This window comes from Talpa europaea (assembly GCF_964194135.1).
Source record: "Talpa europaea genome assembly, chromosome: 5".
In the NCBI taxonomy this organism is placed as follows: domain Eukaryota; kingdom Metazoa; phylum Chordata; class Mammalia; order Eulipotyphla; family Talpidae; genus Talpa; species Talpa europaea.
This window is the reverse complement of record NC_140071.1, coordinates 5,547,915-5,563,048: the sequence shown is the minus strand read 5'-3', so window position 1 is coordinate 5,563,048 and position 15,134 is coordinate 5,547,915. Positions and strand designations below refer to the sequence as shown.

The following is a 15,134-nucleotide window of genomic DNA, read 5'->3' as shown; positions in this document are numbered from 1 at the left end:
ATACGCTGCGGTCGCGTCCAGAAGGGAACCCCCATGTGATTGCTCCAGGTTTCCTCCCCTTTCTGTGTCCTATCAAAACTCCTCAGAAGCACAATTTCCCTCCACCCTTTTTTTCTTGAATTCATTCCAACCAAGCTTTCCAGGTTTGTTTTCTATTTCTGCCACAATCAATCACCATATTTAGAAACGCAGACAGCACACATCAATTATTTCACAGTCTGACGCACCTGTCGCCGGCCTGACGTGGGGGCGCTGCCTCCTGGAGCTTCTAGGGGGAGACTGTGCTTCAGCTCACGGCAGCTCTTGGCAGGGTCCTGTTCCCTGCGGTCCAGATGTGCTGACGTCTGCAGAGACTCTTCCCAGCTTTGAGGCTGCAGCACCGCGTGGCCCGCGGCCCCTTCCTCCGTGTCCACAGACAGCAACTGTGGCTCGTGACATTTTCACGCTTCAGATCTCTTTCCCTCTCACGCTCTGAGCCACTTTCCACCTCCCTCTTCCCTTTTAGGACTCACGGGGTTAGATCTGCTTCATGACAGGACCCAGGATAATCTCCCCAGCTCAAGGCCCTTATCATCTGTGAAGCCCCTGTCACCACGTAAGATAAGCTCATTTGCAGGTTCCCAGGACAACCTGAGGATGTCATTATTCTCCTGTTGCCCTTTTCCTCCCCCTCCAGTGAGAGAGCCCCCAGACCTTCGTGTCGCTAAACCCAGTGTGCACGCCCAGCTGCCTTCTTTCACTGATCGGAGTACGTGCAGAGCTGATCGCTCCGTGTGACACTTTCTCACGTGCTTCCAGACACCAGCCCCCACCGGGTCCTCTGCTGTCCTGGGTCCCACCCTCTCCTGCAGGTTCCTCTTCATCTGCTTCACTGCTGAACACACACCGGGCAAGGACTCTGGTTTTCTGCATTTCTACTCACGACTTAGGGCTTCCAATAGCGTGGAGGGCGGCTCCTGTCTTTTCAGACTGCCCGTCTGTCTTGCAGGTTTCCTGCCTTCCTTTTTCTGCCTTCCCTCAAGAAACTTGAAACACTCATGTGCATATTGACTCCCTGACCTCTGCCCACGCCGGGGCTGCTCATTTGAACCCCAGACACACACATCCACTTCCTTGCACGTCTGTGTGCACCTGGAGGCTCACAGTTCTGGAAAGGTCATCTAGGGACAGTGTCTGATCTTCGGTTCTTAAACCTTGGGAGGTGACGCTCTCGCTGTGATGTCTCAGAAGAAACTTCTAGATGCCTGTGGATGGTTCTAGTGATCTCTCTCTCTTAAGGTGCTATATCACACTGGCTCAAGCTCTTGGGATGAGCATGGGAGGTGCCCCCGCTGGACCCGCAGGAACAGGGAAAACAGAAACCACCAAGGACATGGGTCGGTGTCTCGGGAAATACGTTGTGGTTTTCAATTGTTCGGACCAGATGGATTTCCGAGGACTTGGACGGATTTTCAAAGGTGAGGGTTTATGTCTTATTTCATGAGGAATTTCAGTTAGGGTGGAATATCTTGTTAAGATTTATTTTCCAGCAATTGGCTACATGTTAGTGCCATTTTTTAAATTGACCAGCTTTTGAAAAAGCCTGGACCCTATCAGTGTTGTGTGGATGAAGCGTTACTGTCACCTGCCATTTGTAATGTTCTGTGATCGCTGCAGATTTGGGTGTTTAGAAATGAAGTCCCAAATCGTGAGCTATTTTTCGGTATGTTGTGAACATCTATTTGTTAAACTTGTTTTTTTTTTTTTTTGAATAAATTCATCTCTGGTTTGTCTTGGCACCTTCATAATGCTTCTTTTCCTGCCTTTCCAAAATTATATGCTAATTGGTTTTTCTATTTAATTTCCTTTCTAAGGCCTGGCCCAGTCTGGCTCCTGGGGTTGTTTTGATGAATTCAACCGTATCGATCTACCGGTCCTCTCTGTGGCAGCCCAGCAAATTTCCATTATTCTGACATGTAAAAAGGAGCGTAAAAAATCTTTTGTTTTTACCGATGGAGATAATGTGACCATGAACCCTGAATTTGGGCTTTTTCTAACCATGGTAAGGAACCAGGAGCGGAGCTGCTGAATTCAGCCTCTTAGCACAGAGTCCATGCAGAGTCCCCATCATACGTGACCTTCTTTCCATAAGTGGCTTTTGGGGGCTGCACTTTTCATTCCTGTTTGAAAGACTTTGGGACTACCTTAGTTATTTGGTGTGCCTAGATTGTCCAGGTATGAGGGAGCCAGAGATAGATAGATAGATGATAGATAGATAGATAGATAGATAGATAGATAGATAGATAGATAGACAGAGACAAAAAGAGAGAGAGAAAGTGAAACAGACAGACAGACAGATGGCACTAGTCCTGTGATGTCATTCCCACTTTGTGCCCTGAACTACTGGGATAGCTTTGAGCTGTCATTGATGCTGAACTAGAATAAACAGGTTGGAAAATGAATGAATTAAATAAATTGTTATTTAATATTAGAAAAAGACTTTGGTGCTAAACAGAGCTCATAGTAGCAGCTCATGACCTAGATCCCTGATACAGGGAGCTCGAGCTCTCTAAGTGGCTGCTCTGTCATTCCAGATGTGCATGTGTGCAGAATGAACCTTTCATGAATAACATGTCCATGTGTGTGGCAGCCCCACAACTGTGTCATCCATCCTGAGGTTTTATTTTCTGTGTAGAATCCTGGCTATGCTGGGCGGCAGGAGCTCCCTGAAAATTTGAAGATTAACTTCCGCTCTGTGGCTATGATGGTCCCCGACAGGCAGATCATCATCAGGGTGAAGCTGGCCAGCTGCGGCTTCATCGACAACATCGTTCTGGCCAGGAAGTTTTTCACGCTCTACAAGCTGTGTGAGGAGCAGCTTTCTAAGCAGGTGCGAAGTTGGAAGGTCTCTGTACTCTGCCATGTTTCAGGTTTTTTCTTCAGTGAAAGTATCTCATTTTGAAACGTAGTAGACCAGGGGTGCTTGACAAAAAGCACCGTATTAATAAATAGTAGAAACCTGTATCACCACAAAATTTTTATGTGCATAGTTCTATTAACAAGTGCTTTGCATTTTCTGGTATTCTGAGTTATTGAGGCAACGCTGGTTTACGACACCATGTATGATTTAGAGGTATGGGATCAAACCCCTTCAGATGTGTATTACCACACCCTACGCCAGGCACCCAGAGTTTACCACAGTTTGCAAGTGGATGTCCTGTCCCTGTTGCTGCCCATTGCCTAGCCTCCCCCCAGCAGCCTCAGTTCTTCAGTCACATTTCTAGTGGTTTAATTTTATCTATTTCTTTGCGGTGTTTCTTTATATTCCATATATGAGTGAAGTCATTGGGCATTTGTCTTTCTCCTGACTTATTTTGGTTAGTATAGTTCTCTTGCCCTTATCATTTCCAAACTCAATTTTTTTTCCCCAAGCTTTGCTAATTGTCTTATGTGTTGCAAATTCCTTGGTAGTTTCATGTACTGTTTGTATTAACAGATTCTGTCCAGGTAAGAGGCATGGAAGTCATCATTTGTCACATCTACATTAGTTTTCTCTTGACCATGTTCCCACAACTTAGTCGCTTAAAAGAATGCACACTACTCTGTAGTTGCTATGGGTCAGGAGCGCTGGGGGCTGTGGTTCCATCTGATACTTGACTGGGGAAAGACTGTGGAGTACCCAGATCTCTTATGTTGTTGGCAAAATTCAGTTCTTTGTCATTGTAAAACTGAGGGGTTCAGTTTCTCATTGGTTTTCAGCTGGAGAAGGCTACCTTCAGTTCTCCACGCTGTACACAGTTCTTGCATACATGGAATGTCCCAACATGGCCTCTTGCTTGCTCAAAGTTTCTAACAAGATGAGCACTGCAATCTTGTAGTAGATTGTTACTCCAGAGAAATAGAACCAACTGGATGTCCTGTATATATATATATATATATATATATATATATATATATGGGTGTAAATGTACAATGGGTGTATAAATAAATATACATGGGTGTATATACATGAGTGTAAATATATATATATATATATTTAAAGACCTTTATTTTAAGGCATTGGCTTACATAGTCATGGAAGCTGAGAGTTGCATGACATGCCATCTGGAAGCCAGGAACCCAGGAGAGCCAGGGATGTAGTAGGAAGGGCTGATGGTGTAGATTCTAGTCCAAGTCCAATGCTCCCTTAACCAGGAGCACTGAGAGCAAGAGAAGACTGATATTCCACCTCTGCTGTCAAGCAGAGAGAGGGAAAATCCAACCTTCCTGCACCTTTTTGTTCTATTTGTGTGCTCAGTGAATTAGATGATGTCCACATAAGGGACGACCATCCTATTCACTCAGATAGAACTGAGTCCAACACCTGAAAGTTTTCCTTGATTCCTGTCACCCACTAGCACTATGAAATCATTGTCACTTTTCTGTAACTTTGCTCATGTTTTTATTTTATTGCCTCTACTAGAATGTAAATTGCTGAGGCCAGGATTTAATCTGAATATTTTAATGTTCATCGTGCTCCAAGGGGTGCCTAGTAAATAACACACTGTGCCCAGTTACCTCAGCAGGAAATGGTTTGGGTTTGGTTTTTCATAGATATTTTTTATGGTGGTAAAAGCATTTAACATAAAATTTGCTATTTTACCCATTTTATGTGTAGAGTTTAGTGTTGTTACATGTATTCTTAATATTGGGAACCAGATCTCCATAACTTTCTCATCTTCGAGAACTGAAACTCTGTTCCCTGAACAGCAGCAACTCTGTCCCCATCCACCTAGTGCTGTGTTCTCTTCTGCATCTGTGCATTGGGCTATTATAGACACCTCACATAAGTAGAATCCTACAGATTTGTCTTGGTAATCGGTTAATTTTACTTAGCATGATGTTCTCAGGGTTTATCCGTGTTGTATATGTGACAAGGTTGGATTCCTTTTTATGGCTGGATAATGTGCATTCTACCCAGGGCTGCATTCTGTTTATCCATCCAAGCACAGGTGGACAATAGCTCCTGGGCATCGGGGAGGTGCTGCTGAGAACTGGTGTACAACTCTCTGTATCTTTGAGGCATCTTTCACTTCTTTTGGATATGTGCCCAGAAATGGGATTGCTGGATCATAGGGTAGCTCTATTTTTAATTTTTGAGTAACTGCCATATTGTCTACCTTAGTGGCTGGATGATTGGTTTTTAATTACTCAATTTATATGTGTTAAATTTGGCATGGTTATACTTCTTGAACATATGTCAGGAAGTAGCAAAGCTGGGTCTTGATTTTTGGTTTGTCCTTGTTCTTCCCCACTCTAGACAGTCCTGGGATGTAGCTAGTCTTCTTCCTTAGCAGCAAGCCCCTCCCTCCTTACCTGTAATAGTCACAAGTGAAGTCTCAGTTTAATTCTGGTTCTGAATTTTAGCTTTAGGGACATGAAAATGTTTTCTTTTTCTTCTTTTTAAATTTTATGTATTTTTTACATCATTTTTCATTTTTGCACAATGTATGCAATTTCATCTTGGTTACAGTCCCCATACAATTCCCACCCCCCTTATTTTGACCCTATCCCTTCTCCACCCACCCCCATAGTAGAGTGTCTCTGGTTTATAGTTGCTTGTTGATTTTGATTTTCACTTTATTATAGTGAGTCTTTTTCCTGGTCCCTTATTTAGGTTTTCTAAATTCCTGCTATGAGTGAGACCATCCGGTATTTTTCTTTTTCTTTCTGTCTTATTTTGCTGAGCATGATCCCTTTCTATCCATGTTGCTGCAAATGGCATGAGTTTATCTTTTTTGATTGCGGAGTAATAGATGTTTTCTGATGAATGATTAAGAAGTCATTTGCTGGCTAGTGTCACTTATGGGTGGAATGTAGAGAAGCCAGACAAAGGGTCAGATAAAGCCAAACTTAAAACTCACCCTGAAAGCTGACTATAGAAGTGAGGTTTCCAGAGAGAAAGGAACAAGAAGAGGTGAGAAAAAAAGTGGAGAGGGAGCCCAGTGGCCTATAGGATGGGACTGTGGGTGCTCTGCAGAGGTGTTATGGTAATAACACCTGAAGGGGGGATCCTATGCCCCCAAAATACAAATGACATAACGCAACATAACTTCATAAAAAAAGGGGAAACTCAAGAGGACATCTGTTCTCCAAAAGGATGTCTGTTCCTCCCCCTCCTACAAGCCGATACGAGGGCTTCAGTGAATGATAGTACAATGAGAGGATGCCTGAGTATTCTCTATTTGCTTAAAAATAATATTGATCAAAAAAGCTTATTGCTTCACTAGCTGCACAAGTTTTCTAAGAGCAAATCAGCATTTATACATTATTGCAAATAGGTTTTCTGCTGCATTTATAGTCTCCATGGGTGAGTTCATATGGAAAGTAAGCCTGGTGTACCTCAAATCCTGCAGGTGCATTATGACTTCGGTCTGCGTAACATTCTATCAGTTCTGCGGACTCTGGGGGCAGCCAAGAGAGCCAACCCCACGGACACGGAGTCCACCATCGTCATGCGTGTGCTGCGGGACATGAATCTTTCTAAACTGGTGAGTCTCTCAGGTGGTGATGTGCTTCCCACTCAAGTGTCCGTGCAACTAGCTAGCGTAGGTTAGGGTTGGCAACATTTATTTAAGATGCTCATTGCAAATGCCCAATTGTCAGGTAAAGCTCAGGAGATCATAATTCTAGATTATATTTTTTCTGAATTTCTGTGGTGACATATCTCATCTAAATATTCTTATTCCAGTAGAATTGAAATGGCTATAAGAAATCCACATGTTAAGTTTCCAATGACCTTGAATCATCTTTGTGTTTTAGAACTAAAATTTCTTTTTAAAGAGTCTATAGATCTTGGCAGGAAATTGTATATAATTCTGTGTGTAATCATTTTACAATCTTTTATGTTACACATACTGATCATTGATTGTGTGCCATCAGTTGACCTATGTACAGGGTGACAGAATGATGTATTTTTATTTCCAAATAAAATTACAAAGCTAGTTCCAATTCATGAATTTTCTACTGTCTCATTGAAAAACATCTTTTTAATTTTAATTAGAAATTTAATTAGATAATGTAGCAATTCCCTAAAGTGGCTTTTTTGGTGGAAAGATAACATTTGGGTGGTATTTTCCCTTCCTTTTCTTCCCCCGCATTTCTTTGTAAATAATTTTAATTTATAGAAGATATTAGGTAAATATCACTCAATTTCACTGAACGGGATGATTTACTTGTGAAAGGTAATGATTAAACAACAGTCTGGTCTGTCTTGGGCATTTGCAGTCTTTCTGTGAAGAGCTTTGTTTGTGCCAAATCATTGGTCTGACTTCCCTTTCCTTTCTAGATTGATGAGGATGAACCTTTATTTTTGAGTTTGATTGAAGACCTTTTCCCAAATATTCTGCTGGACAAGGCTGGCTACCCCGAACTGGAAATGGCGATTAGTAGAAAGGTAATACCTTTCACAAGGCATGAAGAGCTGCGCCAGGTTCATTTGCATTTAGTGGGAATCAAGGGTGCCTTATGTGGCCTAAATCTGTGGGTTCTGAGAACAACGCCAGAGGCTGCACCCACTGTTTGCAGAGACCTACCTTCCCCACCCTGCAACAAAGCTCTTCCTGCCAGGAGGTATCATGGTATAGCTGCCATTCCAGTTGCCCATGTGCTCCTGGCCTAGTTTCAGATGGACCATCCACACCAGCTCCGAAGTGCTGTGTGTGGGGCAGGTCTGCAGGCATGGCTCTATCTGTGGTCCTGGTGTTTGCCACTCTGCTTTGGTCTCCAGGCTCCTCACCCCCATGTCTCTGCATGTCAATTGCAAGGGCTTCTCATCATCATTCTTTCTTCTGGAGTCCAGGATCTCTTATGATTTCTTCCTTGGGCTCTGAGGGGTTGACCCCACTATGCATATCATCAGTTGTCTGAATTTTCCATGATGCTTGGTTAACTTTACTTTTTTATAATCTTCCCAGGAATTGAAATGAGTCGTGTGAATCTTGTCTCTCAATTTGCTTTCCTATGAAAAGAGTTTGGAAAAAAATATTTTATGCAAGTTGTGATTAGCTCATATTTATGAAATACATTTGAATTCCTTTAAGATATTATTAATAAAAATCAAATGTTTGTATTCACTGAATATTTTGCTTAAAAATCAGTATATAAAAGACTTGATCTCCTTCATGATCATGTAAGAGTGATAATTCATTTTGCAAATGCTTTATTTATCATGACTGAATTAATTGTAGCATTGCCTAAAAAGCTAAGTACAAAGTAATTTATAAGTTAATTTACATTACCAATTTGTAGTATATAAAAATCTAAAGAGCAAACATATAGCATAAAGTGATATGTGGTTACTATCCAAAAATTATTTTAGTAAATAAAAACATTATTTACAGTGGGTTTGAGCATAATGGTAGTTAAGAATGTGACCTGTGGAGCTAAATTTCTTGGGCTCAAATCCTGGACTCTAATTTCATAAGTCATAATCTTGGCAAATTGCTTAGTCTTGCTGTGCCTCCGTTTCATGGTCTGTAAGATGAAGATATCAACAGTGCTCATCTTATTGTGTCATTATGAAGATTAAACTTTGAATAGTGTTGATAACAATAACTTCCATATGTGTCTTTGATAATAAAAATTATCCAGCAGATTAATAAAGATAACTGGAAGTTTATGGAATTTCAGACAACTTGGCATGCTCGAAAATTTTCCATTTATTAAGTATAATACATTTTTGAAATATGTATTTGAATTTTTATTCTTTCTCCTTCTTTATATTGAGATAGAATTAATTTGCAACATGGTACAGATTTCATGTGTACAATTTCTCAGCTCAGCAACTGTATACATCACAACACACCCCCCAGAAAGTGTCCAGTCACCAACCATCACCCACCAATGAGCCCCCAGTACTTGTTTCGCCTGCCTCCCTCCTGCTCTAGTAGCCACCCTTCTGTTGCTAGAGCCTAAGGGTTTGTTTCTGTTTCTTTTGTTTGCTTGCTTTCCTCCATAGTCCACAAATAAGAGTTCATCTTTTTAATGGCTGAGTAGTATTCCATTGTGTCTGTACTGAGCTTTTGTTTTGAAGTTGGTCCTGAGATGACTATTCAATAAAGTATTAATATAAAATGTATTCAATTCCCCAAGACAAAATGCACATGCTCTTATTAGGATGGGATAACATTCAATTATGTTCAATCTTTTTTTCTATGTATATGTACTTTTAATGAAATAAATGCAATTAAATTTTATGTTGTAAAAAGTACCACATGAAATTTACTATTTTAACCATTTTCAAGTGTACATTAGGGCATTAGGTATATTCACATCTTAAAATTTTTTTTAAAATTAATTAATTATTTTTTTACATCATTGTTCATTTTTAAACGATATTTGCTTCCCCCCACCCTCCCCAGATGTAGTCCCATAGAGTTTCCTTCCCCAAGGCACCCATGCACCATCATCTTAGTCCCCTGTGCTCCTCTCTCCCTCCCTTATATTCACATTTTTATGCAAACATCAGCGGCAGCTATCTTCAGAACTTTTTCATTTTCTCAAACTGTTCCTGCCTACCCATTGAACCCCAACTCTAATTTCTTTACCCCCCACTCTGCCATGCCTGTGTTTATTTTGAGCATAATGATAAGTTCAGAGTGCTGTTGATGTGGACCAATGTGGATATTTATGTGTGTGTGTGTGTGTAATTTTCAGGTTGAAGAAGCTGGTTTAATCAACCATCCTCCATGGAAACTGAAAATCATCCAGCTGTTTGAAACTCAGAGAGTACGGCATGGCATGATGACCTTGGGGCCCAGTGGAGCCGGGAAAACCACCTGCATCCACACCTTGATGAAAGCCATGACAGGTAGGGGCAGCCTAGCTGTTCTTTGAGGTGAGCCATTCCAATAGTTGTGACACAGTTGAATGTCCTTAGAGGGACACAGAGGTAGTTACACTAATATATTTTTTATAGGAGCAGTACTGCTTGATTGAATATTGGACACATTTTAGAAATAACATGTGACATTAATGGACCAGAGGGAGAAAACATTTTTAATTTTATTGAGTTGTAACTGACATATGAACTGGCTCTTAAGTTGAATGCCTGCTTGTGTTGATTTGACACATTGTAGGTTGGACAGTGATTATCACCACCTCCATCCTGCCACACGGTTACCTTTTCTTTGTGATGAGAACATTTTAGCTTTCCCCTCTTAGCAACATTCAAGTATATGACGCATCATTATTAGCTAGAATGGCCATGCTGTGCATTAGATTCTTAAATTTATTAATTAATCATACCTGGGAGTTTGTACCTTTTGACGAACATCTTCCCAACCTCCCCTATCCCTCGATCCCTCAACACCGCCATTTTCCTTTCCTTTTCTCTGACTTTGGCAATACACAGTGTTTTCCGTTCTCTGACTTGCTTCACTTAGCATTATGCCCTTATGTTCCACCCATGTTGTCACAAAGGACCAAATGTCCCTTCTCGTGGCTGAAAAAGATTCCATTATATATTATTATTGTTGTTGTTTTGAAGCTGCCCTTTGTGAAGAACCAACTACAAATGCACCAGTACAATGGCCTGACAAAATGAGTGCAGAACGTTAACCAATGTAGCTCCATCATGTGTGATGTGTGTGAGCCATGGGGCCCCTGGCCTGGCTGGGTTTAGTTTTCGCAGGGATGAAGTAATCATTATACTATTTGCTGTTTATTAACTTGCTCTTGGTTTTAGTGTGTAGGACAAACATCTGTTATCTTAAGTAACACATTGTTCCTTGCTGAAAACTAATTATCCAAAAGACCAAGAAGCTTATTAGACTGAACTTCTACTAAATCCATGTGCATTGTCTTTCCTCTGCCTCATGTATTTGTTCATTCAGAGGATCTTTGATGTTCTACTGCTTGGAGGTTCTGCTGGGCCATGTGCTAGAATGTGCTAGAAATGGGGAAGCAGGTATGAAAAAACATGGCCATGTCTGTAAGGAGCTTGCAGGGTGTGGGTGGGGGGAGGTGATGGTGCTTGCAAGTCAACATAGGGTCGCCCGGAGGAGGTTGGGACCCTTGTGCTGTGAGCAGAGCTAAAGGAGATCAGGCACCGTCTGGGGAAGGAGAGAGAAGCTTGCAGGGAAGGAGCTGCTTCGATGGAGGCTTGAAGGTTGGCTGGATAAAGGGATCCTTGAGCAGACTGAAGAGTCTGGGTGGAGGGACTGGAGAGAGCGGAAGGGCCCGGAAGGGCTGTGGCTTGGAGGGAATGTGACGTGAGTGTGGGGTGGGAATGGAGGAGATGAGGAGGTTTGGCAGATGTGCTGTTGCCCACACCACAGCCCTGGGGCCCTTCCCTGCTAGAAATGCAGCTATTGAGCCATTTCTACCCTAAAGGTCAGTCCTATCTCCAATTTTTCAGCCTTGCGATGACACTGAAGTTAGGGAGCTGGTTCAGCCTGGCCGCTAGGTAATATGGGAATGAACAGCCTGATGCAGCACATCGCCAACCGTGGGGCAGAAGCGTTGGTGATGTGTCCTACTTCCTGCATTTCACAGCGACCTGCATCTGTGACAGCTCAGCAATTTCCCCTTTGACTATCTCTCATTTCTTGTTTTAGTCTCTTTCCCCCACTCTAAACTCCATGTCCTGAGCTCAGACTTTGCTTTCAGGGGGATTTCAAGTAGGACATTAGGTTTGGCAGGAGGAGCTTTGAAAGGTGTGCTAAATACCTAGATTTTGCTCTTGGTGATGGAATGAGTCTGATCTGGGGGGTGGTATGATCAGACCTATGTGTGGACATTATGGGCGGCTGAACAGGGAAGGCCTGCAGGGTGTGGGGTCCCCCAGATGTGATGACAAGAAAAGTTGCCCAGTCTGGGGCTGAGTCCAGGAAGATGCAACAATCAATTGTCAAGAAATGTCTAGGAGAAGAATTCAGAACAATGATTTTAAGCAAAGCCAAGCATTTTTTTTCTTTCTGACAGTGTTCCTATTAGAATGTTATATTTTCTACTGTTATGATACTTTCAATTTTACTGACCATCACTATGAATGAATTTTTGATAGTTTCTCTTCTTTGGGGAGCAGACCAAGGTCAGATTTCACCTATGAATGATCCTGTCATACACTTGGAGTTGGTGACCTTTTGTGAAGTATGATTAGATTTGAAAAGTAGTCTTGCCAGTCTTACGGATATCTTTTATCAGAAAAGCTGAAATGTGACTATGAAGTTGAACTTTAGCACCATTAGCGATCATAAAAATTACCATGATTCTATCTGTGATTTTGAAAACAGAGAGCTATGGTCTAACTTTTGAATAGGGTTGAATGAGACAGTTTTCCTGGTGCGCACACATGTGTGTGACTATGTTTGTTCACATTTTACCCAGTACATAACTCTTTAACACCACTTTTTTGATCTTATACTTTAAACCATATTCTTCACTTTCCTACTTATTAACCACGTCTGCTTACCTACAGAAGCCAGACCATTTAAGGGTAGCTTTAGGGTCAAATCCCTTCCTTGGAGTTGGCCACAAACAAAAGTCCTTGATTCCTGCAACATTAGTTGAACTTATTTTTTTCCAAATGAGCAAGGACACATCTCAGCAGATCAAAGCTGGTAGTGGAGAGACGGAGACGTCTGACATAGCAGCTACGGGATTTAAAATAGTGCATCAAGAGATTTGTGAGTTGTAAAATTTGAAGAACTTCTAGAAAACATTAATTCCTCTATCAATTTCAGCATAGTATCCTTTTTTTTCCCCTTACAGAACATGCAGGATTTTTTTTACAAAGAGGAGAAAAGTGCTTTCATCAATAAAATATAATGAGGCTAATGATGTTAACCTGGAATGCAGCAAGACATTTATTTTTAATGGAATTCTGCGTTTTTCATATTTAGAGCACCTGCTGACAGGAGATCGACAATTAGCGTATGTTACCCTGATGGTGCTTCACTCTCTTGAGTTGTTTAAAATTTGGGTTTTCTTGGTGCAGATTGTGGGAAACCACATCGGGAAATGAGGATGAATCCCAAAGCAATTACTGCCCCACAGATGTTCGGTCGGCTTGACGTGTCCACGAATGACTGGACTGATGGAATATTTTCTACCCTTTGGAGGAAAACATTGAGGGCCAAGAAAGGTAATGAGTCACAACTATTATTTTTGACATGAACTACTAAATAAAATTCTTGATGACTTTTCAAAAACAGCAGAGCAACTGTAGTCTTCATATATTATCTCAGTGAAGATGTCCCAAATCCGTAGGATACTAGTGAATGTCGAAATATTGATTAGTATATTTAACACCCCCTCCTTATTTTGGTTATAAAGAGAATTATTCTCTTGTTGAAAAAGTATTTCTGTATGCTTGTGATATCTTAGAATAAAAGAGGTGGGAGATGCTGTTAAGCAAAAATGATAGTATTGAATAAGGTGATTTTATTATAACTGTTCTCACTGAATACTTTTAGAATGTAACTCTTATTTAAGTACAGCCTACTTTTTAAAAAATGATTCTCTCATAAAATCACAGAAGGAAATAGGAAGAAAATTGTATCTATCAAAATGAAGCCTGCACTGAACTAGCAAATCACTCTGTTTAGATCTTGGTGTCTGGTTGTTTAAACAATCTCGTTAAGGGTTGTGATTCATTCTGAATATGCCCGCACTTAAAGGTTCTGTAAATTGAGTCCCATGTTTCCAGAATATTAGCTCAGTTGGGAGAGGGTTAATGACTTCTCCCTTATTCTGTTTTCTTATTCCTGAAAGAGCAAGAGAAAGGCACAATGAATGCAATGGCAGGGAGGAAGAAGGACAGAGAAGGACCAGATACTGGGGCTACCTTCAGGAGTCTGTGCTGGGACTGTTGTGATCTGATGACAATATAGGGATGACACTGGAAATGTCATTCAAGGGATGGCTGAGCGGCCCAACATCAGTCAACAGAGAAATGAAATCCTTCCTTTCCCATATTAGAAACTGTTGTTTATTCCTGCAGATAAACCCCATTTAGTTTCAGTTTGTCCCTGCCATCCTGTGGAAACACAGATGCAAATGTTGCCTCAAAGAAAAGGTGCTCAGGGAGGTGCTTTTTCTTCTTAAAAAAGTCAACATACGCTTTTTCCTTCATTGCGAATCCAGTGATCCATCATCGTTCTATTTAAATCTAGCCCAATGAGCATAATTAGGCTTTTCAAAGAATTTTATTTGACCCAGAATTTGCCTTAGCTGTTCCATAGTACATGTGAATTAGAACTACACACCTGGCATGATGTGGTGAGTGTGGGGAGCTTGTGGTTAGGAAACTCAGAGGAGCCAGGAAACTGAACGCCTGACTTACAGAGGCTTTCCGGTTGAGCATTCTGTGATGTTTGTCACTTTCTTCGGCCCCAAGCATCTCCTGAGTGATGCCCATTAGGTTTTGTGCCCGATGTACCTCAAAATTGCTCTGTTAAGGATGCTGGTGAGCTGGTGACCTCGGACTTGTCGATTACAAGTCGTCACTTCTCAGCCCCAGCTTTCAGCAGCACGCGGCCCAGGTGATCACTCCCCTTTTTGAATCTCTTTAGCCCCTTGCTTCAAGGAATCCTTACTTGCTCTCTGATTCCTGTCCTTCAGAGGGGGGAGCCAGCAAAGGGAGCCTCCTGGAAGTCTCGGTTTTGAGAAGCCTCTGCCCTCACACCTCTTGTCTCTGTCAACACCTTGTAGGGTACATAGTTTTCAGGCTTTTCTGCCCTCCCACCATTAGGATTGCCCTGCCTGATGGGGCACCTGCAGTTAAATTGTCGTAGGTGTTCTCGTTTACTTCTGTGGGCCATGGCTCAATATTGAGAGAGTCATCAAGAGAAGCAGAAACAGGAGAAGCTGCAGGAGAGGGAAGGGCAGAAAGAACGCCAGAGAAGCCCAGAGTGAAGGCTTGTGGGAGGCTTGAGGCCTTCTGGCCTCCTGGTCCCCCGGCACCCCCATCCTGCCATTACAACCTGGTTGCTGCAATACATGTAAAAAGCTCAATAAAATCCTGAGAAAGCCACTGAGGGCAACAGGACTCCTCCCTTACCCGCCTGCCTGCTCGAATTATAGCTCTCCTGCACAGTGGCCTATCCTGCCGTTACACACCTACCATGCAGGAGAAAGTCCTGCAGTTCTGGTTTCTAGTTACCTCTTCTAAG

The 15,134-nt window shown here is 41.9% G+C and overlaps 1 protein-coding gene across 1 annotated transcript in view; it reads left to right on the top strand.

Moving 5' to 3' along the window:
* Positions 1-15,134, top strand: part of DNAH5 (dynein axonemal heavy chain 5) — a gene marked incomplete at both ends in the record, with an annotated part of 180,216 nt that overhangs the window by 77,600 nt on the left and 87,482 nt on the right. Inside the window, 7 exons of the mRNA XM_084233059.1 lie at positions 1,279-1,457; positions 1,854-2,041; positions 2,675-2,869; positions 6,375-6,509; positions 7,307-7,414; positions 9,676-9,829; positions 12,959-13,105. Of these exons, the coding sequence (XP_084089185.1) occupies positions 1,279-1,457; positions 1,854-2,041; positions 2,675-2,869; positions 6,375-6,509; positions 7,307-7,414; positions 9,676-9,829; positions 12,959-13,105 (1,106 nt within the window). The remainder of the gene's footprint in view (positions 1-1,278; positions 1,458-1,853; positions 2,042-2,674; positions 2,870-6,374; positions 6,510-7,306; positions 7,415-9,675; positions 9,830-12,958; positions 13,106-15,134) is intronic.